The 25,382-nt window shown below is 36.2% G+C and overlaps 1 protein-coding gene and 1 long non-coding RNA gene across 2 annotated transcripts in view; one reads left to right on the top strand and one right to left on the bottom strand.

Annotated features, from left to right (window-relative positions):
- The window catches only part of LOC122842636 (CUB and sushi domain-containing protein 1-like), a 415,097-nt gene that overhangs the window by 277,004 nt on the left and 112,711 nt on the right, over positions 1-25,382 (bottom strand). The window contains exon 2 of the mRNA XM_044136693.1: positions 18,313-18,529. Coding sequence (XP_043992628.1) covers positions 18,313-18,529 — 217 coding nt within the window. The remainder of the gene's footprint in view (positions 1-18,312; positions 18,530-25,382) is intronic.
- LOC122842641 lies at positions 8,945-23,415 on the top strand. Its single transcript, XR_006372592.1, has 3 exons — positions 8,945-8,971; positions 22,960-23,171; positions 23,247-23,415. It is a non-coding gene; the product is annotated as an uncharacterized LOC122842641 (long non-coding RNA).

The following is a 25,382-nucleotide window of genomic DNA, read 5'->3' as shown; positions in this document are numbered from 1 at the left end:
TGGATGTGGCTGTAATCATAACTCATTAAGACACCACTTTCTAGCTGTCTGAATAGAAATGAGGTGTGAATGCTTCGGTACTTAAAACTAAAATCTGGATCCTGCTAAAACCAGAGAGCAGAAAGCAAGTCCTATAGAACAGCGAATTTCGTAGTGATCATTATGGTACATAGAAATATTGCGGAACACCAATAAATTTAAATCTAGATTTCAAAATAGCTTTAGATTTAGGGGTAAAACTAGATTTATTTTAGATGTGTTACCTCCTACTACCAAGCATCTAATTCAGGTCGTCATGGATGTTCAAGGATTTTTTTTCTACAGATATTCCCTTCTTGTTTGTTTCCTTTCCACAATCCAAAAGTTAACCACAGTTACTGATGATTCTCAAATAATAAAACACACATTAAATTAGGAAAATAGATAAGGAGTACATTAAAGTGAATGTGTTTATAAACCTCAACAAGTTTCTTGAGTCACTTTATTTGTTATGTGCATCTTCAATGGTAAACCTACCCTAAAATAAATAAGGCATATCAAATCTACAGCCAGGTGTCCCAAATATAAGAAGCTCACCCAGCATGTTCTTGTTGATTTTTTTTTTTTTTACATTTCTTCCCTCATTTGACAAGAAGCACAAATTTCCATCTCTTTATCATCAGCTGCTATTGCTTTGAGTCTCTCTTGCATTTTTTCCAGCAAATTATGACCTTTAATGACATTTGAAAGATATCTCTAATGAAAGTCAGCAAAAATCCAAGTGAAGGTACCAAAGTAAATAACCATCTTAACTTCAATCATTGTTTTTAGATCAATAAAGTTTGTATTTATTTATCAAATAAATTAATTAAGAAAGATCACTTTGTTCAAGATGAGAATGAACAGTGAGATCTGATCAAGTTTTTTTACAAACACTGTTCCAAAATACTCACATTTGGTGAGAACGTGCAATGCCATCGTTCATCTCCAGTGGTTTTGTTTTGCAGTTAAATAAACTAATTCAAGTGTCTGACATGAATGAAAAACTGTTAAATCAAGACGGAATAGAATAAACATATAAGTGAAAAACATTCCTTCATGCTGTATTTGAAACGGTTTTGTATGGCAAGAATTTTTTTCCTTAACTATTGCTGCCTATTCCGATGCTCATCTTGAACAAAGCGCCTTTTCATGCTTAAATTAATCAGACAAACCACAATAATAAAAGACAGAACATATTCACAGACTTAATTGGTTTTATTTTTTTCTTCTGCCACTGTTTTTAAAATCCTCAGTGTGACTCAGAGTTTAGACCTCTTGAGTGTAACTTTATACTCTCTTTTGACACCATTATCTCTTCTCCTTCATTGCTTCTTCTGAATCCCCCAAACTTGTTTTTTTTTCTCCATTTCTCTTCCTTTTCTCATTTCCAAGAAGATTGCCCTACATTTCTTTGAAATTTAAATCGGATTGATACATAAACATTCCTCTATAAACTCCTAAGTCAGTCTGAAAGATAGAAAGTGTGTTCTAGCGTAGAACGGCAGAGGAAAAATGAGCCAACTTTGAAACGGGAAAATCTTTATATAAGAAGAAGATATCACTGGAGAGAAAACTGTCCATCTAGGTGGCTCTGTGTGAAGTTGATCCGTCAGCTGTCAATCTTCAGTCACAAATATCTTTAGTTGCTATAGTAACCATAACATCTGCACGAAAATAAAAAATGCATTATACATTCAGCCAGGTGCTATGCTGTGCTGTAATTAACCAGAGGGCTGAAATTATGTAAAGCAGGCTGGGTCATTGGCAAATATGAGTTTAGTTTCGGAAGGACTACACTATTTTTCTCTACTTATCCAAAAAAAAAACTTTTCCAAACTGACAAACGGGAGGATGTCTTCTTCTCTGCATTTCCCTGATCCTCTAGTGAGAACAGTTACCGGTAGTTCAGTTCGCAGAAGTCAAGAATGAAATTCAGACAGTAAGAGAAACAAACAAGCCGACAGGCTTATCTCAAGTACAGGGAAATTCCTTTCAGTTATCTCACTATTCGCAGGGCATTTCTGTTTTTAAGGACATTTGCACGCTTAATTATGCAGTGGATAAGATCCAGCTGTGTAGCTTTGCGTGCTGTATGATCTATATGGACGCACCTGCTGACAATTTGCACAGTAATAAGGAAAAACGCAGCTAGGTTGAGTTCATCTTATAAGCCTGTAATTAACATTGAGTCTTTCTAAACAAATTAGCAGAAAGAGGCAGAGATAGAAGCAAGCTAACATGTGTAGACAAACACATACACACACACCTACACACGCACACACTCACTACAGAATTTAATGTTCCAATTATCCACAAATGTAGGCCCACACAAGCCAGTTTGACATTTACATACTCCTACGATATTTTCTTTCGACATCCACCAACATTTATAAATATGGCAATATCTAAGAAATAAACATTTATTTAAAAGAACAGCCTTGTCCTTGTGATTCTCTTTTTAGCAAAGTATGATACTAATTAAGATAGTTGACAAAATGTTCAAAGAATATTCTTATCTTCTATGAAGCCAAAATCGACCAAAATATTTTAAACAGCAGATGATGGGTTCTCAAACTTGGTAGTCAAAAGTAAAACATTTCATTTTTAAATAAAGTCAAAAGTTCAGAAGAAATGATAACAGTGGTAATGAGCACAAACACTTCCTGTCTACAGTTGTTTTTTTTATTTTTGCACTCTAATTTTAGGAGAATTTTTATCTCACATTTAATTCCACCAAATAAACTGTCTTGCGTATTCACAAAAAATATTAATGTAAGCTAATAAAAAAAAAATGTGACACTGTAACATCAAAATAAATGAGGGAAAATTTACAGATACTGACATGACTGCTCATGCGAATTAGCTTCTGCTATAATCCCATAATTGAAAGCAAACAAGCTAATGTAAAAATTTGTTGAATAAACAACCTTAGGACATAGTTTTTATTTTTTCTTCAAATCTAATTTTTTTCTCACATTCTAAAATGTTGCCGGCAACTAAATCTTTTCTTTCTGAAAACCCTATTTTGCAAGACTAAGTTTTTGTTAGTTTGGTTTTATTTAGTGTAATAGTTTGACATCATTTTGGCTAAAACACTCGTAGCTTGATCATTAACGGCGCCAAAAATTTTCCCATGAATTCATGTCTCTCTCTGCTGAGAGCTGACTTAGTTTGCAGAAAGGGCAGGCTGACATTAGATCTGGACTTTTATGTGTTGACCTACAGTATAAGTCATGCAACTTTGTGTGATTTTTATTTTTTTTTTTAGCAGTTTCGGATTTACTGTCATGGAAATTCGGAAAAGTTACATTAACTCTTTTTTTACGTGCATATTGAATTTCAACATCTGTATATATGAAGCACAGGACTAATTGATTATGTTTTATGACTTTCTAAACCATGACCTATGTAGGTAGAATGCAGTGTTCTTGATGGGATTCATTGTAAATTGGTGCTATATCAAAAAAGCTGAATTGAGTTGCATGAGTGTTGCATAAATATATATGCTCTTTTGTCAGACGAATATGGCTGAAAACAACAATTGATTGTTTTAGAAAGCTGATTTTGTGAGCTTGTGAAGCAAATAGACGTTAGCACAATTTAAACAATTTGGAGACTAAATAAAACCAGGACAATTCTATGTTATATTGTAATAAATTTAACCAAAAACTAATTAGTACACCCACAACTTCAGATGCAGGTAGAGAAATAATAATAATACCCAGACTGTGAAGTATTTGTGTCATTGTTTAGTACAATTCCTCTGTTTGTTTTGTGTCTATATGTTTCCTAGAGTGAGCAGGATTTTGGTAAAAAGGGTTATGGAAAACACAGAGAATCATTTGATATTTGCCTCTCACATCAAAGCGTTTTCCTGTTTGTACGTTGATGTTGCTCTTGAAAAATGGCTTCCTTTGGACTGATTTCAAACTAGCTTTCTAGCAGCCAGTCTTTACACCTTGATATATCTAAAAACAAACAACCCTTTTTTCTCTTTTTCTTCTTTTCATCCGTATTCTCAGGAAGTGTAGATTCTGTATTATTGTTCAGCAAATACCCTGCGGGGGCAAAATCAGCAGGAGATGTTTCTGGATAAATGCCAGCTCAGATGTTCTGAATTGACAGCCAGCCATTCAGCCAGCTGGTTAGTCAGCCAGTCAACCAGTGTGGAAAGAAGTGCCAGAGGCCTCGCATTGAAATGCCTGCAAACGCTACAACAACTTATGATGTATGATTTTTATTGTTCAATGCAAAACATAAATCAACAATTTTGCCTGAGGGAAGAAAGAAAGGGAGAGAGATTGTTATTTCTATAGATCTGTTACCTTGTAAAGTCGGAAAATCACAATTTACATGGATCTGAGGTAATTTCTGACCGGAGTCTCCAGATGGAAATGAGGATATTTAATATGATAATATATCCCTCCCTGTAGGAAAGTCACTGATTTTGTTTATTGCACTACAGGTAAATCAGACTGCAGGCCGGTTACACAACCACAGGCTCATGAAAAATACCGTTCACAGAGGATGACGACAGTGAGCACAGTGACCTTGTTGTGCTCACAAAGACAAACACTTTGTTTTGGATTCCAAGTCATCTTTCCATTAGGAATTACAAACACGCTATTCAGAATAAAATGTAAATCCTTATGGAACTATTTATCATGTTTATTCCTGTTGCTAAAATGTTCTTTTTCATTACCTCTTCTTGCGATAATCCCAACAATTACTAAACATGACTGCAAAGCCTGTATTTGAATTTGAACTATTTAAAGAATTACTTTATTCATTTGACATTAAAAATAAATGGAAAGAAACTCTACCACTGTCAAAAAATATTACACCTAGCAACAGGAAAGGCAACACTGAAAAAATAAACAACATTAAAATGACGTTAAGGTCTTTTATTTAAGATATGATTCAAGATTAGGAATAAAAAAAAGGAACATGGCCATTGGAATAATTGTTTGATCCCTAAATAGTTTATGTAATAATTGAAATAACAAAAGCTGAAAAAAATTTAACTATGGAGTAAAAACAACAAAAATCACTAAATAGATAAAAGTCAAAGGTTTGAATTGCTGGATGTTGGCCATCTTCTTTGAGCAGAGACAATATAATCCTGATATCCATGTACATTCAACAACCACTTAACACGTCAATGGTCACTTTTCATACACCTTGATAGTCACTGGGTTGAAACCCATGTTCCCTCCAGAATGTATTGTGGTTTCTCAGAAATGTTGGTCCATATTGGCATGATGGCTTCACTCAGTTCCAGCAGTTTTGTCAGCTGCACATCCATGATGTCAACGTCTCATCCCAAACATGCTCTATTGGACTGAGACCTGCTGACTGGATGCCATTAGAGTACAGCAAACATTTTGTTGTTCAGAGAAACCTGCTTGACATTATTTGAACTGGTAGAAGGACCCATCAGAAGATGGGTACTCTGGTCACAAAGGAATAGATATGGTTGAGTGTTCTGTGGCATTATAACAAGGCTCAGTTGTTACGATGAGACCCAAAGTCTGCAGGATATAATCCCCCCCCCACACACTCTTACACCATCAACATCCCAGCTGTTTTCTGCACCGATTGCTCAGAGTCACTTTAAAAGAAATTAGACCTAATGAACATTAGTTTGGTAATTAAATCTAACATAAAGACATGCCAATCAGACAGCGTGTAAGAGCTTCATCTGGAATTGTTCTGTAAAGAATCTGTGAGTTTTCTGAGTGAGATTTTGAAACTGCTGCAATTTTTTCTCCTTCAGTCTGATTCCTTCATGTTATATTTGCTGACCCACACTTCTTGCTCGTGCTCCAGTGCCCTTTCACTATCAACCATCAATCATTATGTTCCATCTAAGTGTTAAAACTAAACTGAGTCAGATGTTTAGCTGAAGTAAAACCTCAGTGACAGAGCCTAAACTAAATCTGTAGCAAATAATAACCAAGGATGGTAGTTATCCTGGTGTGTGTGCGGGTGTGTGTGTGTGAATATAACATTTTAGTTCATCTCAGGTCAGAGTGAACACTCTGGTATTTGCTTCACAATGTCTTTTTTTTTATGTTTTCCCTCTATTTCATCCTTGCTCACATGGCATCCCTCCACTTTCCTAAATCTCAGTTTCTCTGTTCTCTCTCTACCTGGACTTTTTATTTATTTTATTTTTTTTTTTATTGCTTCATCTTTGGTTCTGTATCACTCACCCACCTGCTGTCTCTCAGCAGTAACAGGTGTTTGGTGAGGCAGGGAGCCTGCAGATCTAAATGTTCTCATCAGTCCCACCGTCCAGCCCAACAGCTGATCTCAGCATCAGTCCACAGCCTGCTACAGCGACCGAAGATCCTTCGAGCCACTTTTATTCTTGACAATGATACAATAAATTCATTTCTGTGCTGGCAAAATCCCCCTGGCTTTGTTGGAAACTGGAGAATCATCAACAATGCCATTAAGAACACCAAGGGGTCCTTGTGCGCCACATCAACACTATTTATGAAAGGACTTATTGAGCTTCTGAGACTTTAGGCCTTTAAAATACAGGAGCCATGAACTAGTATAAACATTATTATAGAATATTATAATTAAACCAGATTATTGCTAAGAATCAAGGCCTTTATCATAGGACGTTAATACCATTATTAATACTGTTGTTTTTTTTGGGGGGGGGGGTGAAATTAAGGAACCACAATTATATTTATGTTTTCAGACTTCAAATTAAAGAAAAACACAAATTTTATGATAAGAAAAGATTTTTGGTACAACTAGACAAATTAAAACCTTTACATATATCAAAATAGTGAAGAATAAGATACATGGATAATAAAAGTAACACTTATAGCTTAATGAATCAATAAATTCAATCAAAATAAACTATTTATTTACACCTTTTAGCCACTGTGTAAATTTGATACATACATTTAAAGAAATTAGAGCGAGAGCTGTTAAAACCAACTTTTATTCTCAGCTTTAAAACTGTAAAAAAATATATTAATCAGTATTAATGTGTTATTGATTCTCACTACAATAGTTAAGAGCCAGTGTGGAGGGTTGCGTAGCTAAAAGATGGCAGGTTTGAATCTCAGTTGGAGTCTTTCAGTGAGAGGTTTGCTCGTATTCTGCAAACACATGAGGGTTTTCCCTTTTTCTCCCAAAATGCTAAACCATTCATTTTAGGTTAATTGGTGATTCAAAATTGCCTTAAGGTGTAAGTATTTGCATGTACGGTGTGTTTCTCTTTGTTGATAATATAATTGCCCAATAACAATAACAATTTGCCGCATTCCAACAAAAACATCACAAGATGTGTATAAATTGACATATAAAGGTGGGCACCCTGCAGAAATAATTACCTGCATAATATACAGGCTCATTTCGCATACTTTTCCAAGAACTTAATGTTTAGATCATAATGAGTATTCATGTGAAAAGGAGAGAGGTGTATTATGCCGCAGGAGTAAATGTATTAATTTTTTTTTTACAACCACTGTGGCTCTGTGCTGATTGCAGCTGCCAGTCTCCTTAATGCAGCAATCTGTACACTTTTTAAAACTTTTTCTTTCAAACCTAAAATTGTCTTTGATATTCACAGCATAAGTTTTCACAATTTTTGTTTAAGACGTCTTGTGATGAGCACATTCATAATCTTGTTAGCCACTGACGCTACAGAACTCAGTTGGGTGGATGAAGGAACGAGAGAATGAAAAAATGCTTATAAGGTATAAATCATGCATCATGCTGAGTTTCAGTGCCTGTTTTAGTCTCTGCAGAACAGTGAAAGTGTACTCAACTTTCTGATGTGTTGGTGACAAGTAGAAGCAGCTTAGAGAATTATCAAAGATACAATAGGACACAGACAGATGGACAGACCTACCAAGCGCAGAGGGACTTAGTTCTACTAGCTTTAGTATCCTCCATCTGTGTGTATGCAGTGTGTGTGTGAGTAGGTTTAAGTCCTTCTATGGTCCTGTGTTTCTCTTTTCCTCTGAAGTCCCACCTTCATCCCTCCCCATGTTCTTTCTCACTTTACTTCTCCCCTTCCATACTCTTGGATTAGTTCCATTGCCTGGTTATCTAGCATTGGCCTATTTTCTTCAAAAAATGTGTCCGTTTTGCAGTCACTGTAATCTCAGTTGTGTTTGAGCATAAATGCAATTTGCAGCTAGATGCAATCAGTTCAATTTGGTTTTCCTCTTCCAGAAAAGGTGGTATCTAAACAAGAAACGTTGCATTTTCTTATGTGGCTTTCCTTTGTGCCTTCAGTTTTTACTGAAGCTTCAAACATTTATGGCGAGTATAGCCGCCAGTTCAGGTCCTGAGTGTCAGAATCCCACTGAGGAAGAAACTGCATGTTTGCAACAAAGATAAGAAATGATTGTTTTTGTTGAGCAAAATAATTTTATTGTTAATTGAGGTAAGCGTTATATATCGTGAAAGTTATACATCGACCGGTCGATGGCGGGAAGATTTTGAGTCGGTCTCGGCAGTAAGGTGACAAACTGAACGCTCCCAGGACGACCAGCACTTCCTCTTCTGACGCGCTTATCACGGAAAATATTCACTAAGATCCTAAACGTTTATAGCTTCATTAAAGAATTATTATTTTTTTATTTTTAAATCAACAAAACCTGTTAAAATTTATATTCTCAGTAATTATTGTTTCAACAAGATGTTGCGCAATTCAGTGCGTTTCAGTTTCATTAACAAAAAAAAAGTGACTCAAAGACCGACTGAGTAGCAGATCAGGAGTTTAAATTAGCTAATCATCCATCGCTGTGTTCAGGGGAGCGCTTATTAATAATCGAGAAATAAATATCAAGCCTGGACACTTCATATTGTAACGGACTGAATGTTATGTTTTAAACGTAATCTTTCCTCGGCTTGCTGGGCGCAGGCGGTTACCACGGTAACAGGTGTGCTTAAACTACAAAGAGAGAGTAAAAAGGTAGGAGTGGTATTGAGTTGATCACTTGTTCGGGTTATTTTACCTTTGTTTACCTTTGCTGTGGCGCATTGCAGCCTCTGTAGTTTCTAAATGTTGGACTAATTACTTGTTACTCGTTCGTTTGTGAGTATACGTCATTCACAACAAACATCAAATAGAACAAATATATTTCATAAAAATTTAACAAACAAATGGCTTCTACCGCGATAATTATGTGAAATTAAATTAACCATATCACAACTTCAGAAGATTTGCCTTTACTTTTACAGAGCTCTTTGGTTCCTCCTATCAGTCTGTAGCTTCTCATATTGAAGTCATCAACCGGCCTCTTGTTGCAAACCTGAGGCCAGCAGGTGTCAGTCAGTCATGGTAGATCTGAAATTAGACCAGTAACCTCCTCCCAATGTCAGAAGCCGACTGAGGAAGATTCTGCATTAGGTTTTCTATCACTATTTCTGCTATAACTTATGTATATTTGCATATAAAATAAGTCAATAGAGTTTAATTTACAATTTTTATGTCTTCGTGTCATGAGGTAGACCTCAGCTGGCTGGTGAGAGAAGATGTAGATCTTGGTCTCAAAACGTTTGGGCACCCCTGCTATATATCAACACTGAAAACAAGGCTATATGTAGCTGTTGATGGATTTAGTTGCAACAGTATTCAAGTCACTAAATGTTCTCCGATTTAGCTTTGAAATCAAAATGAACGGTTTCTATTAATCTACAACAATACACTCACTGTTGAATTATTTGCCATGTTGACTTCTGTCGAAATTGGTGTTTACCTGGTTAGTGATGTTTGACTGCAATTAATTCTAACAACTTCACAGTACATTTGTGTATTTCTTACTGAAAAGGGAAGCTGGCAATATTTGTTTTCATGTATGTGTTAGTCCAAGTTTCTAATAAACTGTTCTTGCACTCCAGAGAAAAATAGCTTACTTTGCTACATGCTACTTACACTTTCTTAAAATGACCTCCAGAGTCAACACTTTTTCTTTTTAACATTTTGGTGTATTTTGGTGGTAATTACAGACGAGGGCTCGTTAGTAATTTTATGATTTGACCTGGGTGTGTCTGTGCTCTGCCTTGTTTGTGAAACAAGTGTGATATGATTCAACAACCTCTTTATTTTACCTGTATAGGGGAAAATCTCTCTGCTACTTGAGAAAAGTTAACAAGAAAATGCTGGAAATCTACAAGCGTGACGTAACTTTGAGAGAAAAATTTAAGTAAACAAGAACTTTGCTATCAGGTACATGTTTTTGTCCAACAATAACAACTGAAACCTTGTTTAATTTTTTTAATCTGAGCAGAAAACATTAAATATTGTGCCTGCTGATTTTAGTTCAGGAAGGAAGAAATTGGGGACGGAACAAAGGAAGATTCATTTAAGATTAAACGATACTTTGGGTTGTTTTAGCACATCACATTTACAGCTAAAATTTTATTACATCCATTCTGCATCGACTCCTGTCATCTTGTCTTTGACAGATGTTCCCCATTATTAAAAAGGATTTACAAGACTTTCAGGTCACAGACAAGGACAAACAAGTCTTGTAACTGCTAACTCTTCAAAAACTATTTAATAAATGATCATTTCACTCTTTTGCACATATTCTCGCTAACCTTTCCTGCTGGTTTCTTTTTTGTAGTCTCATTTCCTACTCACCGATACTGATCTGAGAGCCAGTTTCAGCAAAACGTTTCAAATAATATCCCAGAGCATAAAAAGACTGGTGTTACGTCTGAGAGGAAGAATACATAAAACAACTAGCCATGTAAAAAAAATTTACTGAGTTAACTTAATTTAAGTGATCTAAATCCTCAAAGTTTAAAAGAAGAAAAAATGTGCTCTTGTCAGCTCTATTCACTAAGGCTAACAGAGGTTAAGCTGTGCCTTGTGAAGACAGCATAGTTTAAATAAACATTGGTTTATCCAAAAACATTAGAGTAAAGATAATTCTCATAATTCCTCCACTAGCCAGGAATCCAACACACTACTGAGTGATCCAAGACCCCATACAAACAACAAAACACAAGGGGAGGCCTCCAAGGTGACCACACACCACCAGTCCCTGCCAAGGCAGCAGCGCCAGGAGCAAAAGAGTGCCATGCTGCAATGTGGCACCTCCTGCTACATTGCCTTTGTCCCTGTTGTTTGCGTTGGTGTCTGTGCTATGTGAAATGTTGTCATGAATTCAGGTGTGTCTATCTGAAGTGCATTAAAACTGGGGTTGCAATTGGGTGGTTGTGCTCTGGGGGTGTTGCTCCAAAACCCAGTGTACCCACAATGGATTCAAGTAGTGATTGGGCCAAGCAAAGCAGGAAGAAAGTACTACAAGCTTAAATTTAAGATGTATGCCAAAAATAAAAGGGAGAGTGATAATCACAGTGATGCTGCTGTGTATGAAACGTAAAGAGTGTTCTATATGACACAAAGATTATGCTCATATAACATAAAATGTCAGGTTTTACAACTGCTTACATGTTCCATGCAAACTGTGGTGTATGCTCTCATGAAGAAAAAAAAACAATTTTCATACTAAAAAATATGTTTTCTAATTTATGCAAAACTCTACTTTAACTGCAACTTCAGCAGACAAGTCAGTCAAGGTTGTTATTTTTGACAAAAGATTTTAAAATTCTTGCAAAAGCTGTTTTTCGGTCAAATAAAAATTTCTAGTGCATTTAGGCTTTGCAATAAACTGCTTAAAAATCAAAGGATGGATCCAGAGCTTCTTCAGATAGGTTCCACCCGTGTTACTATTTCAGTTCACACAGTACAAAAATTGAAATTTTATTTCCAATGCCATATCATGAGGAATGCATCTCACTGATACTAGCTTAGGACACTGCAGATTTATCATCATAAATAATATTTTAATTTGCATGCACAAGTTAACCAATCTTTAAACTGTAACTGCCTCCCTTTCTGTAAGCATCAATAATATGAGGAGATGCCACTTCCACAGTTCTGCTATCTGTCTTGGACCATAATTTCTGATCCATGCAACTTTCTTAGATAATTAGTCTAGTTGATTGTTTTTGTCTCTGCAGGGAAGACAAAAATTCTGCAAAATTTCTCATTTTGCAGAAAATGAGAAATGGTCAAAATAACAAACAAGTTCATATTCACTTACAGACAACAATACTAATGTTTTAACTCAGGAAGAGTTCAGAAATCAATATGTGGTGAAAAAACTAAGAGGTTTTCAAAGGGGTTCAGTGCACTGATATATATATATATACAAACAGAGAGAGAAGGATTTTTATATAGATTTATACATATAGATCTACATCTATATTTATATATATCTATATAGATACGGATGGATAGATGGGTGAAGTTTTGTTTCTACTCTAAGACATATAACAGAGGTAATAATGTCTGAGTAAGAGACAAGCTCTTCAGTTTGAGATAAATATTTTCACACTGTTGACATCAGCCATCAGAGTGAGTGGGATGGAGCAGAGTTAGTGCTGCTGACGCACAGCAGGGACTGGTAAGAAGGGGGCACAGATGCAGTTCAACAATTCTTCTATATATGATATTGCAGTGTTTCCCACACAAAATTCTGAGGGCAGTAAAACCAGTGACTGCAAAACGAAGACAGAGTTTATCCCATGCCTTGCGTGCACCTCTCTTTGAGCAAAGAAAGAGAAGGCAGCTCCTTAAAGCTTCATTGCACTGTCCATGTCGACAGCTTGACTGGTTGGTTTCAGCGAGTCTCACAGTATTCAGAGAGGAGGAGGAGGATTTTTCAGCTAACCGACAACTGGAGCTCAGGAAGACAAGTAATGACAAAAGGTTAATTGAAATCAGGCCCTATATTGTCAGCCCAATTTATTTAACGTAAAGATAAGTTGCAGTCTTTGATAGTGGACATAAATATAAGTACATAGCTGGAAACAAGAGTGTTGGCGCTTTGGAGACCCCAAGGGCAAAAACGAAGACTGGTTAGTGGGCTCAGTTAGGCAATATGTTGCTTGTCCCTGCACAGTGTTTTGAGAAAAATGCTAACATCAACAGAAGAGCTATGTTGAGAAAATAGAGAAGCTCTTACATGATCTAAATAGCTGTGGGAATATACTTATTGTAACAGCTCACTGCACTTAAGGCAACAAGCTACAAAAACACATGTCCTCTACTATTCTTTGTCTTCTTTTATTTTATTTGTATTTTTTACACAGAGGACCTGGAGGAACATTTGAAATACACTTATCATATTTGATTCACTCGAAAAAGTGTAGGTACCAAATAACTCTGGTAGCAGATGACGTAAGTCATAGCATGGTAAGGTTGCAGCTGGCATCTCTTCTCAATTCATTGCCAAAGCAGTTATCTGCAGCATTTGTTTTTTCTTTCAGTAATGAATTTATAGTTATGCAATGCATATGCTATATGTATTCTGATGAGGCTGAGGATACAGTCATCAGAAGAAGCAGAAAGAAATAATTTTGACATACTCCATCTTCCATCTCTAAACATCAAAACAATCTGTTTTAAAACTCATTAGATAAAATGAACATTTGCATTTAAAACTAAAGAGTAATTTCCAAAGATGCTAAATGTTCAGAGTGCTATACTGAAGCTTATTAAGAGACGGCTCTGGAAAGTTGAGTGGAAGAATAACTGGTGGTACAGAAAGATGCATGAACAATAAGAATAAACACAGCCTTTTGAGGACTGGAAAGAAAAGTGAGATTCACAAGGTGTGACTTGTTGGTGGAGTCGGTGCAACAACTCTTGCTTTCCTTATTTTAAGCTGAATCAGAGATCATGTCAGAAGTGTCCCACCTGAACGAAGGACAGAGAATTGAACTGTCTAAAAATATGTGAGATCATTTAACAACAACACAACATGTGCAACTCGTTCATCTGAGGTTATCGTTATGAGACGCATAGAATGGGGAGACTTTCAACACAGATTTTAACCATTGTTCTGTTGTCAATGTCAATGACAGCACCTCCTGTTGTTCCACACTTTCTGAAAGGTTACATCTTTGCAGGATATCTCCATCTACACTTGTGATTTATGAATTGCCAGAGGCAGCTCAGAGGTGGCTCATCTTTGCAGGTACATGATGGAAATGTTTAGTGAAAGAAGCAAATGGGGTCAAGAGGAACATGAGAGGCATCAGACAAAACAATGCAGATGAGATGAAGGGCTCTTTAAATCAAACTGGGCTTCCTTTAGCCCTCGACAGAAACACAAGCTTACCGCCTTCATTCCACACCGCAATAACGTAGAAATTTATGCAAAAGAGTCTCAAACACTGTATTGAGAGCACATGCTGTACAGTTTATGACGTACTTTCAGGAGGCTGACATTTTTGCATCAGAACTTTATTTGATTATTTATCCAAGGTGAAATTTGTCACCAAAACAAAAATAATTGAATGGCTGAAAAATGGCACTCTGTACGTAATGTATCTGTATAATAAGAGTTTTACTTTTATCATTTAATTACTGACCTAAATTAACTGTCATGCCATGCTCCAATTTTAATTAGATACACCTGTATTTGAAGTGGAACACAAATACAAATATGAATGACTTTTTATTTTCACTTCCATCATTTTATTTCCACATCTCTTCTATCTTCTTTGTTTTAATAGAAAGTAATTTCAGTAACTAAGAGGCTGGGCTTTTTAGAAACTGCTTTGAAAGTAAGTAAGTGAAGTGACTAATAAGTTAATGAATCTGTATTGTGTCTCTTGAGACTACCAATCTAACAAAATAATCTTGCCGCATCTCATCAGGGACAAGCAACTAAGTACAAACAAATCCTTTTTTAGTCTTTCTTGTGCCTCTGAAAAGTAGAAGGTATAAAAACACAGCATGTTTAGGAGTTCTCCCTACCCTGTTGAAATAATAATACAATTAAACACAGGTTAATAAAATTAGCTTCTGCCACCGTAGATTATGATGAGGAATAAGATATTATTTCATTCTCCTACGAGACTGACAAAAATATCACATTGCTTGATAAAAGGCTACAAACATGCAATGATGTCAGAGTATTTTTTTTCACTCCACCTTTTTTTAGCTTTAGTGGAAGAGATAAAAATTTTGTTTTTTCTTGCTCTGCCAGTTCACTAGCTTAATTTATTATTGCTACAAGAAGAAATTACAAAGAAATTGTTCAAAAAATAAATAAGAAAAAAAGGTGGTGAGAAACAATATAAGTGCAGGAAAGCAAATGGTGGATTTATTGAAATAAAGCAGACTTCAAAACACTGTTTATAGCCTTGAGTCATAGACAACCTATGTGTTGATGTAAGCTAATATCTTGCACAAAAATAGCTTTATATGTTATGCTTCAGCAGTCTAAGCCTTTTGTAACGCAAAACGGGAGACAGGAGACAGGATCCCGATCTGACCTTTTTTTTTCTTTCTACCAGCAGCTGTACAGGCTATTCTCATCTATCCAGGAAAAAAAAAAGTATTTTAAACAAGGAAACAAGGCATAGCTGTGAAGTGTTTTCAAGAAAAAAATCTAACTGTACCAACAACCTTACACTTGGTGCATTCCCAGCTCATCCCTCCTACACACACAGAGCACTTTGAATAAGATATCCTCATTTTACCCGCTCTGTACTGTATATTTTCTTCTCTTTGCCCTTTCTGAAGCAATATTAGAATTCCTACCTCTTTCACCAAGCAGGAATGCTGCCCATTCATCAAAGCCTCACAGATCATCTTTTTGTTGATCATCAAAAAAACAAAAACAAAATAGTGATGAAAATAAATTTTGAACATGCAAAACAAAATAATAAGCTGCACTGCTGTAGTGACTCCATATCTCAGAGCATGCTGCATTTGCTTTAATGCTGAATCCTTGGTGATAGAATTCAACTTGCTTCATTTTTACTTTGGATGGTTTTCACAGTCAGTGGATTTCTTCAATAAAATATTCATTTTTAAATCGATCAAAGATTGTGAAATGTTTGGTTTTTCATCAGACTGAGGATATGTAGGAATAACCATACAAAACAGCTTAAATGTAATTCCCTGTGGTTTTAATGTGCAGATTTAAAACAAGGTTAAACGAGATCAGGTTAATTGATCTCTCGTCAGGTGAGTGTGTGTGTATGCATGATTATTTATCCTGTCTGTCTCTGTGTTGCCCTGTGATGGACTGGTGGCCCCGCCTCTCGCCGGTGGACAGGTGGTGACAGGAACCAGCGTCCCTCCTGTGTGTGACGATGGATGGATGTGTGTGCATTAGTGACTGTTTTGGGTGAATGTGTAAACTGTTAAATAGAGGAGTTTCTGTTCTCCTATTGCAGTGGACTCCGTTTGACAGGAAATGGTTCTGAGCATTTCTGTTATTTGCATTGTCCTCACTCAACTTTATACTATATGTTCTGTCAAGCCCCAATATATTAATATCTTTGTTATGGTTCACATTTCAACATGCTTTCCTAACAAATCTTTCTACTTCAGTTACCCTTATTCAGTCCACCTGATAAAGGTTTAATTGTCTCTCTACTAATTCTACTAATGATTCCTATAGGAACTACAGGACTCTAAATCAATACTTAGCATGGTGGAGCTAAAGGCAGAATCAACACACTTTCTTTCTGAAGACTTATTGCCATAAGTCATCAAATATCAATTATTACTGCCCATGAAATAGAAAAGCCCTGATAGAGGGATGAAATTTTTTTTTTCCAAGTCAAGAAAAAATTTTGAATCTTTCTATCTGCTTTTTAAAACATACGTTTCTTTTGAGAAAATAATTAACAATGTCTTACACATTAGATGTCCACATAAAGGTCCAAAGGGAAAAATTAGGACTATTTTATTTTGGTTAACTTGTACTGACATCTTAACATTGTTCTCTATTGGTTGGTCATGTAATAAACATCTTAATTCATTAAGCCATACCTGTAGTCAGGCACAATGCATGAAAAGATGATATAAAAAATATCAATTGTCTTACAGTGAGTTTAGTGAGTTTATTTTATTTTAACAATGTTACCGGCATTATCAGTTTCAGAAAAGCTGATGATGATTTCATGATTTCCTCTGGAGTAATTGGACTTTCTGTTTTAAATTTATCTCAAAAGGAAAGTGGATCCAACACAGAGGAGTGGATATTGAGTTTGCAAATTATTCTCTGATTTTTATTGTCAACAGAAACTCATTGATTTGTAGCCTGTTGAATATTATAAGCTAATCAAGACAAACAGCTGGTGTCCCTTAGCTATAACTTTGTGATTTTTCTTTTTTGAAACAATGCTAAATTAGCACTGAAAAACTGCAAAAGGATGAGTCTAATCATTTTGCAGCTTAATTGCAATCAGTCTGTTTTTAGTGACACAATAAGAGGACTCGATGGTCATGATTGATACTAAAAAGCTATAATTTCTTCTTCAAATAAATATTAACAACGTTTCTAAACTCTTAAGATCAGACAGTATTTTGGGGCTGCAGGTCGTGTGACACTGGTACTACACAGTTTGAAGGGTGTTGATATGAAACTCAGTTTTTGCTTTTTTTTGTGTTGGCATGGATGGGTTATATTTTATCCAAAAGGAGTGACACTGTACTGCTCTAAGATGTAGGTTTGTGTTCATGACTGCTTGGCAAATGTAAATATCTTTATTGGACTGGGAATCTGTCCAGGTGTTACCCCACCTGACCCCTCTATGAGTGAAATAACTTCGGGGAGAAGACTCAGACAGCCCCCTTTTCCCAATACTTTACTATCTGTTTCCTTTCTTGTTATAGATTTGTCATATTTCTGTCATAAAACAAAGGTTCAATGTTGCAAAGAGTGAATAATTACATGTAAAATTTGCTATTTTATTTTATTCGAGGTGATCGCAACTTATTCAAACTTTTAATTCTAGAGAAGTATCCTGAATATAAAATTTTCTGCAGTGTTGATTCTTGTTTGAATAGGCCTTTGGCCAAGAGCCCTCTTTCTCTGGCCCCAACCAGTCAGAATGCAGTAAATTATTTAAATTCTTAAGCAGGATAAATACATTGGAGCTCTGCTCATAAAATAGTTTCCTTTCTCACAGCAGTAAACTGGAGGTGCCAACTCCCCATTCAATAGATGTGCAAAAACCAGAAAATTAATTGAAGGTGCCACTGACATAAGTTGTATACTTTTAAACTGATGTTGCTGGGATCCCCATCCTCTCTAATGTCACACTAGGCCACTGGCCAAAGAACGCCATTTTTTTTGTTTACACCAAGCAGAAGTTGGACGAATTTGTAGGATAAACTCAAAATGCAATCTATAGATTACAAAGCACAGAAGAGGAAGGACAGAAAACAGTAGCGAGAAAGACGGTAAAAATATCAAAATAATTTCAAACCTCATTTTTAAGTTGCCAGGCGATGGTTGTCCATCATAGACGGATACAATATCAAAGTCTTCCTCCAGTGCCAGCGTAACAAAGGTTAGCTGTATTCGGTTCCTCTCTCCTGTTATTATCAGCCATGTGCAGTTGGCATAGTTGGGATAGCCATGGGGAAAACCAGGAGACTCTATGGTCCCGTTCAGGCCTTGGACTACACCACCACAGGAATCAGCTGGAAGAGAGAAATGAGAACAAATATATTAGGAATTTTTGAGGGAAAACGATTTTCCTGCAACACAATATAGAGCAGGGGTGGGCAATCCTGGTCCTCGAGGGCCGGTGTCCTATAACTCTCAGATAATCTCTCTGGTCCAACACACTTGAATCCAACAGCTCAACCACTTCCCACGTGCAGTCGGGTACTCCAGAGTCCTGCTAATGACCTCATTATTTGACTCAGGTGTGTTGAAGTAGAGACACATCTAAAAGTTGCAGGAGACCGGCCCTTGAGGCCTGGAGTTGCCCATCCCTGATATAGAGTCTAGAAATATTCTCATAGTGGTCTTAACTTATTAGAACAGACTGAAGATTAGTTATAAATCCTTCTTTTTTTGTAAAAATGTACATTGAATTTCACAGCAGAGTATAATATGTGGTAAATTGAATATTTACAAAAATATATAGACCTTTTTCACAAAATATGTGAATCCAACTTTATCAGTTTTAAACATCAATGCTTTATAAAATAACACTAATACCATCTTTACTTGTAAGCTTTTAAAAAATGAAATATTCTTTTAAGAAGTCACTTGCAACTTAAGACAGGAATTTATTGTACTGAAGGCAAAAGTACAACACATTTCTCTGAAATGCAGTCTAGAATAAGTTGACAGTGTGGGAAAACAAAAGGTGTCACACTGTGACATGCTGTGTCTCAAGTCTTTGAGGTTTTATTCTCCTCTTTCCCCATATCAACAACCCCTTGAAGCACTTTTCCCTCCCTTCTCCGTTATTTCAGCTCTGCTACTTTCTTCTCATGAGCACTCTAAATAGACTTCCATCTCAAGTATAAACGGAGCACGTAGCACACAGTGTGTGTGAGGAAATCCAACATAAAACCCAGCAGCAATTGCATCTGAGATAGTGATGACTATTGATCTAATAACCTGGGGTCACGGAGGAAACACCTTTCTTTACTCCCACACTCAGATATTTTGTGCACTCAAGGGGTAACAATCAACTTGGTCACAGAAATAAAATGACACCCACCAGCTCCTTGTAAATTCTAACGCAATGCAATTTCACTTATGAAGATTGCCAAAGGAAGTTAATTACATATTATTTTAATAGTCAAGTGATAGTTGGTGGTCCCATCATACACAGCCAGGCCTGTCACAATAAGAAATAAATCAATTAATAGCATGATAAATTAAAACAAACTCAATAATTTCCATTTGCATGATTCATAATTTTTCTCTTTCTACCAAAAACTGGATGACAAAAATCTTAAGTCTGATTCTTTGGTCTCAACTAGCCCTGTTTTGAAGGAACATTTTGTTCACAGAGGCTTCGTATTTCATTTTATTTGTTGTTTTGTTAATTTATTTAGTATATTTTAAATGTCTGAGTTCCAGTGTTAAATATTAATTTGAATTTAAAGTTTATTGATCCTTGAGAATGTGTTCTTCCATTATTATGCCATTAGAATTATATTACTTGAAAATGCTCTCAAAGCAACAATATTATCATTTATCGCAATTAATTCTTGGGCAATTTATCGTCCAGCAAAATTTGTTATTGTAACAGACCAAAAATGTTAAAATGTGTTTAAATTGTTCTTAGTTGGAAGAAAAAAAGAAAGAAAGGAAGGAGGAATTGAAGAAATGAAGGAAGGAAGGGCGGACGGACTGACTGACCAACAGATGACATATCCACCCAACGGCCGCTTAAGATAAGCACCAGTTCCCCTGCAGCCCTACATCTATATGCGTGTGCTGCGATAGATGAATTCACATTCACCTGCTTTTATGGGCTTTGGAGTGAAAATAGGAGACATTTTGTACGTTTCTCTGTCTTTCTTCATCAAACTGGATCAAAACAATGTTCACCGTAACAAAACAGATGTTCCCATTGGTGTGAAATGGCATAAAATCCACAGAAGCCCATAAATACACAAGCTACTGATCCCTATACACAAGCTAAAATGGACAAGCTGCCAGTTACAGGAAAGCATCTATACATGTGTGTTCTCACATGCACATACACAAACTTCAAGCCATCTGGAGTGTCCAGATTAATTTCAGATTGTTCTCCGCTGTCTTTCCAACCCAGTTCACCTCTCTCCCCTGTAGTCGTATTTGTGTTCGTCTCTCATTCTGTCTTCAGTTGTCTCTCTTTCGTTTTGCCATCCCATCCGCTGCTTGATCCCCCTCTGCCTCCTCTTGAGCAGATGGGATAAGCAGAATTCAGCAGACACTTGCAGCAAGCCATATTGTAGCACCATACATAGGGGATTTTAAGAAGTCCATTGCTTAGCTTCTAAGTAAATGTAGCATCAAGCTCTTCTCCTGTTTTTTGGTTTTTCTTCAGATGCTCCGTGACTGTAATTTTTTTTTAGCACTTCTCGGCATCACCAATGTCAACTTGTTGTTGCAGCTGAAGAAAGTCTTTCATGTCTGGATTTAAGAATCCTTATTAGTAAAGAGACGGCATGGACGGATTTCTAGTTTCAGGTTGCAAAACAGTTTTAAAAAGTTATGGTTTCAAACAGAAGAAAAAATTGCATCAGAGCCTTTCAGTGGTTCATCTTCATTCCAATAAAATCCTGGAGACATTCCATCATTTTTACCTGCTCTGTCCTGTATCTGCAAGCTGTCAGTCAGCTGAATGTGATATCAGAGGGGAGGTAAACTGTCTGGAAATACTATATTTTTTGGTTGTAAAACCACAGATTTGTTTCGGCTACCAGACGAGCACACTCTTTAGTTAATACTAAACTGAGAAATACACTGCCAATTTTCTACAAGTTAGGATATCTGTCAAATAAATCAACAGCCTACCTGCCACTGAGAAAGGTAATTCATTTATACAACATGTTTTTACCTTGTCTGCAATGTTACTTTACAAAAAGCTAAATCTAATCTTAGAACAAAAGGCCATATTCTGCACAATATGGACGTTTTCTTTAGAAATATTAGTAAATTTAACTATATCTTCCTTTTGTTTATTCATCCACTTTACACATTAATTGTTAAAAACATATAAATATCTTCTAAAACATGCATGTTAACACTGTCTTCATACAACTTTTAAGTACTAAAGAAATATCTCAAAGAGTTATCTTAAAAAATAGGTGAACACATATTTGAGCAGAAGTAATAACATCATTTTTGTCAGGTCATAAAATTGCATCTATTAATGTTTAAATGAATTTCAATCAATTTATGACATTGTTTTTGAAGCTCATAGAATGATTTGCTTTCTTAGAATCACATGTCATTGAGATGTTTTAAAGGTTCATATTGTCTTGTTTTTACCTTGTTTTGCTGATGCATAGCTCACGACTCTCTTGTAAATGAGATTTTTAATCTCAATGAGATTTTTTTCTTCCTCATTATATAAAGTTTACAAACAAACTTCATTTAACATGAAGTTTAACACACCATCATCATTTAACACAGTGTAAAACTAATCAACTGTGTTTTCTGTATGACAAGATAATTTGTACCATCTTTTTCCACCACTAGAAAGATTGAACAAAAATGTTTTGCAGAGGCAACCATGAAGCACCTGCTGATGGAGGCCACCGATCAGTTAATGGTTGGTGACCTTCCACCTGGTAAATAGAAAACCATAAACAAGCTCAATTTTCACCTCCTCTGGCCAAAATAGGCACCCCCTCCTGTTTGGATCATTACAATTTGACACGTAACTTGTTGAGAAAATGATCTGAATTAAAGTCTGCACACTTTTTGTCCGATGATGTGTTACAGTCATAAAATAGATAAAACAATAATACTGGCGTTCCAATGTTTTATACTCTCTCAGTAGTTTTTATTTTCTACCTTATATGCCCCTTTTCTTTTTATGATATTAAACATCAGATGAATATATTTTTTTTAATTTTCTTCTTTTTTCGTTTAGTTGCTTCACTTGGACAAAATAGTCCATCTGAGCTATTAGCGGGTAAGAAAGGGAGGAAGGAAAAGTGCTCAATGTGAGTGACATCAAACAATCTATGAGTCTGAAAGATGAGTGTGAAACAGCCACTCCAAACACATGCAGACAAAAGTGTGCTGTCATTAGCACATGGACACTCAAGCTGCAGACATGAATTCATATGCAGCCTAAGGTCTGTACCAGTCTTCACCAAAACACAGGGCTAAACACCATCTCTGTTCCATTTATGCTGGTCAGATCGGTTGACATGCAACAGCTGCAATTTTGGACCCAACAGACAGACACCCAACAATGTATTGTGAAAGGAAGTTTATAAGCAGTAGATTGAAAAAATATAACTAATCTGTCAGTTGTGCCAATGGGGGAGTTCCTAAGAAGGAGATCCTCATGTGCTACTGAGAGGAGGGAGCCTCGCTTGCATGACTTGTGAGAGACTGCACAGCATGTCATCCTGAATCTCGTGTTTTTATTTTAATTGTTCAGGAAGTAGAGAGGCCAGCCCAGATCGCCATTCATGTGAAAACCACCACCAGCACACAAACCAAAGCAACTTCAAACCAAACCTTCTGCACTTAAAAATTAACTTCTGTTCAACAACTCTACCTAGCCAGATGTGGTATCTAAAAAGAGTTTTTGGATTAATCTACATTTCATGCAGGCTGTTAAATTTCTGCTGCTGAGATAAAGCAAAAGAGGTGAGGAGCCCGAATAGAACCTGACCACAAGGTCCCCCGACTCATAAATCAAATGCTTGCTTCTTCTTTCCACAGTGTCCTGGGCCACAAATCAAATGCATCTTTCCAAGTCACGCAGTGGAGAACTATTGACTGCAGTGATTCAATACTGGCAATGAAATAGTATCGAGGAGAGGACAGGACATGAGGCGAAAGGAATCTGCTGTCTGTTTTTCAGGTGCCATTGTTTTATCTTCCTCATCCCCTCAATAAACCCATCCCCCTTCTTTTGTCTCAACCCCATCCTTGTTTTCATTATCTCTGAGACAAAATCATTGTTTTTGTCCCATGTTATGTTTATCTGTGCCCCCACACCCTGTCATTTCCCCACTCAATCTATCTGTCCCCATCCAAGCCTCTGACCACACTTGACTCTTTATTACACCCATATTATCATCATCTTTATTTCAATGCATCTCTTCCTGCTCGCTGTTCAGTATCTCCATCTCCTTTGCCCCTGCTGTTGTCGTCCCTCCCCTCCTCTTCCTACTTTTGTCCTGCTCATCCCCTTATCCCTCCTGTTCTCCCTGCATTCTACTTTCACCACAATTATCTCTGTATTAGTCTCATCGCATCTCTCCCTAAGTGTCATTATGTTTCCTCCTCGCTGCCTTGCTATTATTATCTCTATGTCATATTGCCTCGCTCCCGGTGTCATTATATCTTTCTCCTGTGTTTCCTCTCTTATCCTGCTAGTGTTGGGTTGTTTTTATTCCACCCACTCACCTGCTATATTTATCACACAGTGAACAAATACCACAACCTCTCTCTGTCTGTCTTTTTCTCCAATTCCAGCACTTGCACTCTCTGACAGTCCACCGTCAAACTGTTCAAAACGTCAAACTAGTGCAGTTTGATTTGGGGCACTTAGGGTGTTCACCTAGGATAAAAGCAGGTCTTCACGATCTAATATAAGTGTATACTGGTCTGAAAATAGTTTGAAGAAAACATATTAACTGACAGACAATTACAGGTAAAAACAATAGGTAGCTTTTAAACATGACTTTACAATTTTTGCTTTGTTTGATGGAATATTAGAGTGGAAATAGTGTGAGACCTTCGATAAACACTCCTAAAGTTTATGTTGGTGAAACTAAACTTGTGAATTTTATATCTCCCCAAATCAAGTTGAATTTTTTGGAAAAGAAGCCCATGATTTGGTTTTTAACCTCTGTCACTCCCTGATTGACATATTTTAACTCTGTTCCAGTGTGCATTAAATGTTTAATTTAGGACATGTAAACTATTTAAGGGCGTCATTGTGCTAGAGGTGCCATTTTGTCTAAAATAAATCTCTATAGTTTATGGAAAGTTACTTTATTTTCAGTATTTGAATTTTTTTCTACACCAAATACTTTGTGAACTTTATGTGCCACTGTGATATTTTACACCATTACATTTTCTTCTAAAATTTTGCAAATACCTTAATGTCTTTTCACTGAATATACACAAAAGATATGGAAAGTCTTTGTTTCTCATTATGACATTTGATTTCAATGTCTGGTCAAAGGTTTCTTGAACGAGTGATTAGCAAATTTGTTTTATAAAAATTGTTAAAACCTACAAATGAAATAATTTACATTTTATTCCTACATAAAGTGCATGTCTGAACGTGACCCAAAGATTTTTGGAAGTCAAGCACTCCAACTTTAGAAAAATGTAATTACTTCTCATGCCTCAAAAAGCAAATATCTCCCTTTACACAACTGTAGACACAATATAGACTGGACCTGAGTTGTAATAAGGCACTAAAACAACAAAAAAAAACATTTTAAAAAAGGGACAACCTAATGTGAAAATTGCTGTATCTACAATTTGTCATTTGCCTCAACGTACGTACCCTCAAAATTAGATTTATTATTTAATCTTTAATTTTCAGTCCAAGTTTTAAAAGGTATCTTCAAATCCATGCAATGCACAACATTGTCTTAATTATCAAAAATAAAAACAAACTTTATTTTTATTATATTTAAGGTTTTTGTAAACCTCTTAACATTTTCTGCTTTATAAAAGATGCATTTCCCTATTATATTGTAATTATCAATATATAGTGTCACAGCTGCATGCTGTGTTGTGCTGTGAAAATAAGGCGTGTACTGTGTCGACTTGCAGGTCTGTCCACAGCCAGATCGAAGTTCAGAGTTTGAAATAAGCAGATCTCTGTCATTAAAG

This window comes from Gambusia affinis, linkage group LG02 (genome assembly GCF_019740435.1).
Source record: "Gambusia affinis linkage group LG02, SWU_Gaff_1.0, whole genome shotgun sequence".
Lineage (NCBI taxonomy): Eukaryota > Metazoa > Chordata > Actinopteri > Cyprinodontiformes > Poeciliidae > Gambusia > Gambusia affinis.
The sequence above is the reverse complement of the archived record's forward strand: the minus strand, read 5'-3'. Positions and strand labels throughout refer to the sequence as shown.